At 40.4% G+C, this 2,410-nt stretch overlaps 1 protein-coding gene across 1 annotated transcript; it reads right to left on the bottom strand.

Annotated features, from left to right (window-relative positions):
* Nucleotides 1-1,099: 1,099 nt before the first annotated feature.
* LOC107458531 (uncharacterized mitochondrial protein AtMg00860-like) lies at nucleotides 1,100-1,750 on the bottom strand. Its single transcript, XM_016076739.1, has one exon. It carries the CDS (start codon nucleotides 1,748-1,750, stop codon nucleotides 1,100-1,102), a length of 651 nt encoding a protein of 216 aa, XP_015932225.1.
* Nucleotides 1,751-2,410: the final 660 nt, after the last annotated feature.

Here is a 2,410-nt window from a genome sequence, read left to right as displayed (position 1 = left end):
CATAAGTGAAAGGTTCAGGCATGGCCGAATGGCTAGCCCCCTGAATGATCAAAAGACCAAATGGTCAAAAGATCCAATGGTCAAAAGATGACTAATACACTAGTAAAAAGTCTTATTTATACTAAACTAGCTACTAGGGTTTACATGAGTAAGTAATTGATGCATAAATCCACTTCTAGGGCCCACTTGGTGTATGTTTTGGCTGAGCTTGATCTATCCACGAGCTGAGGCTTTTCTTGGAGTTGAACTCCATGTTATAACGTGTTTTGGGCGTTCAACTCCGGATCATGACGTGTTTCTGGCGTTTAACTCCAGACAGCAGCATGTACTTGGCGTTCAACGCCAAGTTACGTCGTCAGATTCCAACACCATCAGCAGTCCTTTTGTCAGCCTTTTTCAGAATTTTGCTAAAGTCCCTCAATTTTAGCCAGAAATTACCTGAAATCACAAAAAAACACACAAACTCATAGTAAAGTCCAGAAATGTGAATTTAACATAAAAACTAATGAAAACATCCCTAAAAGTAGCTTGAACTTACTAAAAACTACCTAAAAACAATGCCAAAAAGGTCAACCTATCCACAATTACCTAAATGGCATTGTGTCATGTTGAGGTCCTTGGCAATCCCGTGACAAAATCCATAGTGATCTGCTCCCATTTCCATTGTGGTATTTCTAAGGGTTGCAGGGTTCCTGACAGTTTCTGGTGTTCCACCTTCACCTTCTGGCAAGTTAAACATTTTGAGACATAATCAACTACCTCTTTCTTTAAGCCCGGCCACCAGAACATTTGTTTCAAATCTTGGTACATCTTTGTTACTCCAGGATGCATAGAAAATCTACTTTGATGAGCTTCTGCAAGAATCCTTTGCCGTAAATCTCCAGAGCTAGGCACACAAATTCTATTCTTGTATCTCCAGAGACTGCTACGATCTAGTCTTACAGCTTCTGGTTCTTCTACTTTCATCCGTCTCAGCATCGTCATCATTTCTGAGTCCTGTGCTTATGCTTGCTGAATCCTAATGTTAAAATCTGGTGTTATATGCAACTGCGCCAAACAGACTCCATTTGACGTCTCAGTCATAGCCAACTTAAGGTCCTCAAATTCCGCAAGTAGCTTCTCTTCCTTTATCATCATCCAAGAAATACAAAGCATAAGCCACCACATTTTTGTCTTGCATCAGCACACATCCAAGTCCTTTATGAGAGGTATCACAGTATACTTCAAAAGGTTTCTGTGGGTCGGGTAGTACTAATACAGGTGCAGTTGTTAACTTCTCCTTAAGCATCTTGAAACTTCTATCACACTCAGCCGTCCAAACAAACGGAACTTCCTTTCGTGTAAGGTAAGTCAAAGGTAAGGCTATCTGTGAAAATCCTTTGATGAACCTTCGGTAATATCCAGCAAGTCCGAGAAAACTCCGAACTTCTGTAACGGTCGTAGGTGGTTCCCATTGCACTACTGCTTCAATTTTTGAAGGATCCACCGCAATTCCTCCCTGTGATATAACATGTCCCAAAAATGCCACCTTCTCTGTCCAGAACTGGCACTTTGATAGTTTAGCATATAACTTTTGAGTCCTCAGTATCTGCAATACAGCCCTTAGATGCTCTTCATGCTCTCTTTCTGTCTTCGAATAGATGAGAATATCGTCTATGAAAACTACTACGAACTGATCAAGGTACGGACGGAAAATACGATTCATGTAATCCATGAAAATCGCAGGAGCATTAGTTAGTCCAAACGACATAACTGTATACTCATAGTGACCATATCGAGTTCAAAATGCAGTCTTCGGTATATCTGACTCTTTCACTCGAATCTGGTGATAGCCCAGTCGCAAATCAATCTTCGAAAAAACAGTTTCACCTTTTAACTGATCCATCAAATCATCTATTCGTGGAAGTGGATACTTGTTCTTGATAGTGACTTTATTTAACTGTCGGTAATCTACGAAAAGTCTCATTCCACCATCCTTCTTCTGTACTAGCAATATCGGAGCTCCCCAAGGTGATGCACTGGGACGAATAAATTTCTTCCCAAGTAGCTCATCCAACTGCTTCTTCAACTCTGCAAGTTCCAATGGTGACATCCGGTACGGTGCTATGGAAATTGGTCCGGTTCCAGGTACAAGTTCAATGTTGAATTCTATCTCCCGCTGAGGAGGAAACTCAGGTATGTCATCCGGGAAAACATCAGGAAATTCCTTCACCACTCGGATTTGTTCAAAGCTTACTTCACTGTCATTTGAGCTAGCCACTAACAGAACGTACCTGATGAGCGGATAATTTGTACGCTTTTTGGCATTGTTTTTAGTATGATCTAGTTAGTTTTTAGTATATTTTTATTAGTTTTTAGTTAAAATTCACTTTTCTGGACTTTACTAGGAGTTTGTGTGTTTTTCTGTGAT

This window comes from Arachis duranensis, chromosome 7 (assembly GCF_000817695.3).
Source record: "Arachis duranensis cultivar V14167 chromosome 7, aradu.V14167.gnm2.J7QH, whole genome shotgun sequence".
Classification (NCBI taxonomy): domain Eukaryota; kingdom Viridiplantae; phylum Streptophyta; class Magnoliopsida; order Fabales; family Fabaceae; genus Arachis; species Arachis duranensis.
This window is presented reverse-complemented; position numbering and strand designations above follow the sequence as displayed.

What these genes read in the sequence shown, in the direction of transcription:
- LOC107458531 (XM_016076739.1), bottom strand. Translation starts at nt 1,750, where the DNA reads ATGTCGTTTGGACTAACTAATGCTCCTGCGATTTTCATGGATTACATG.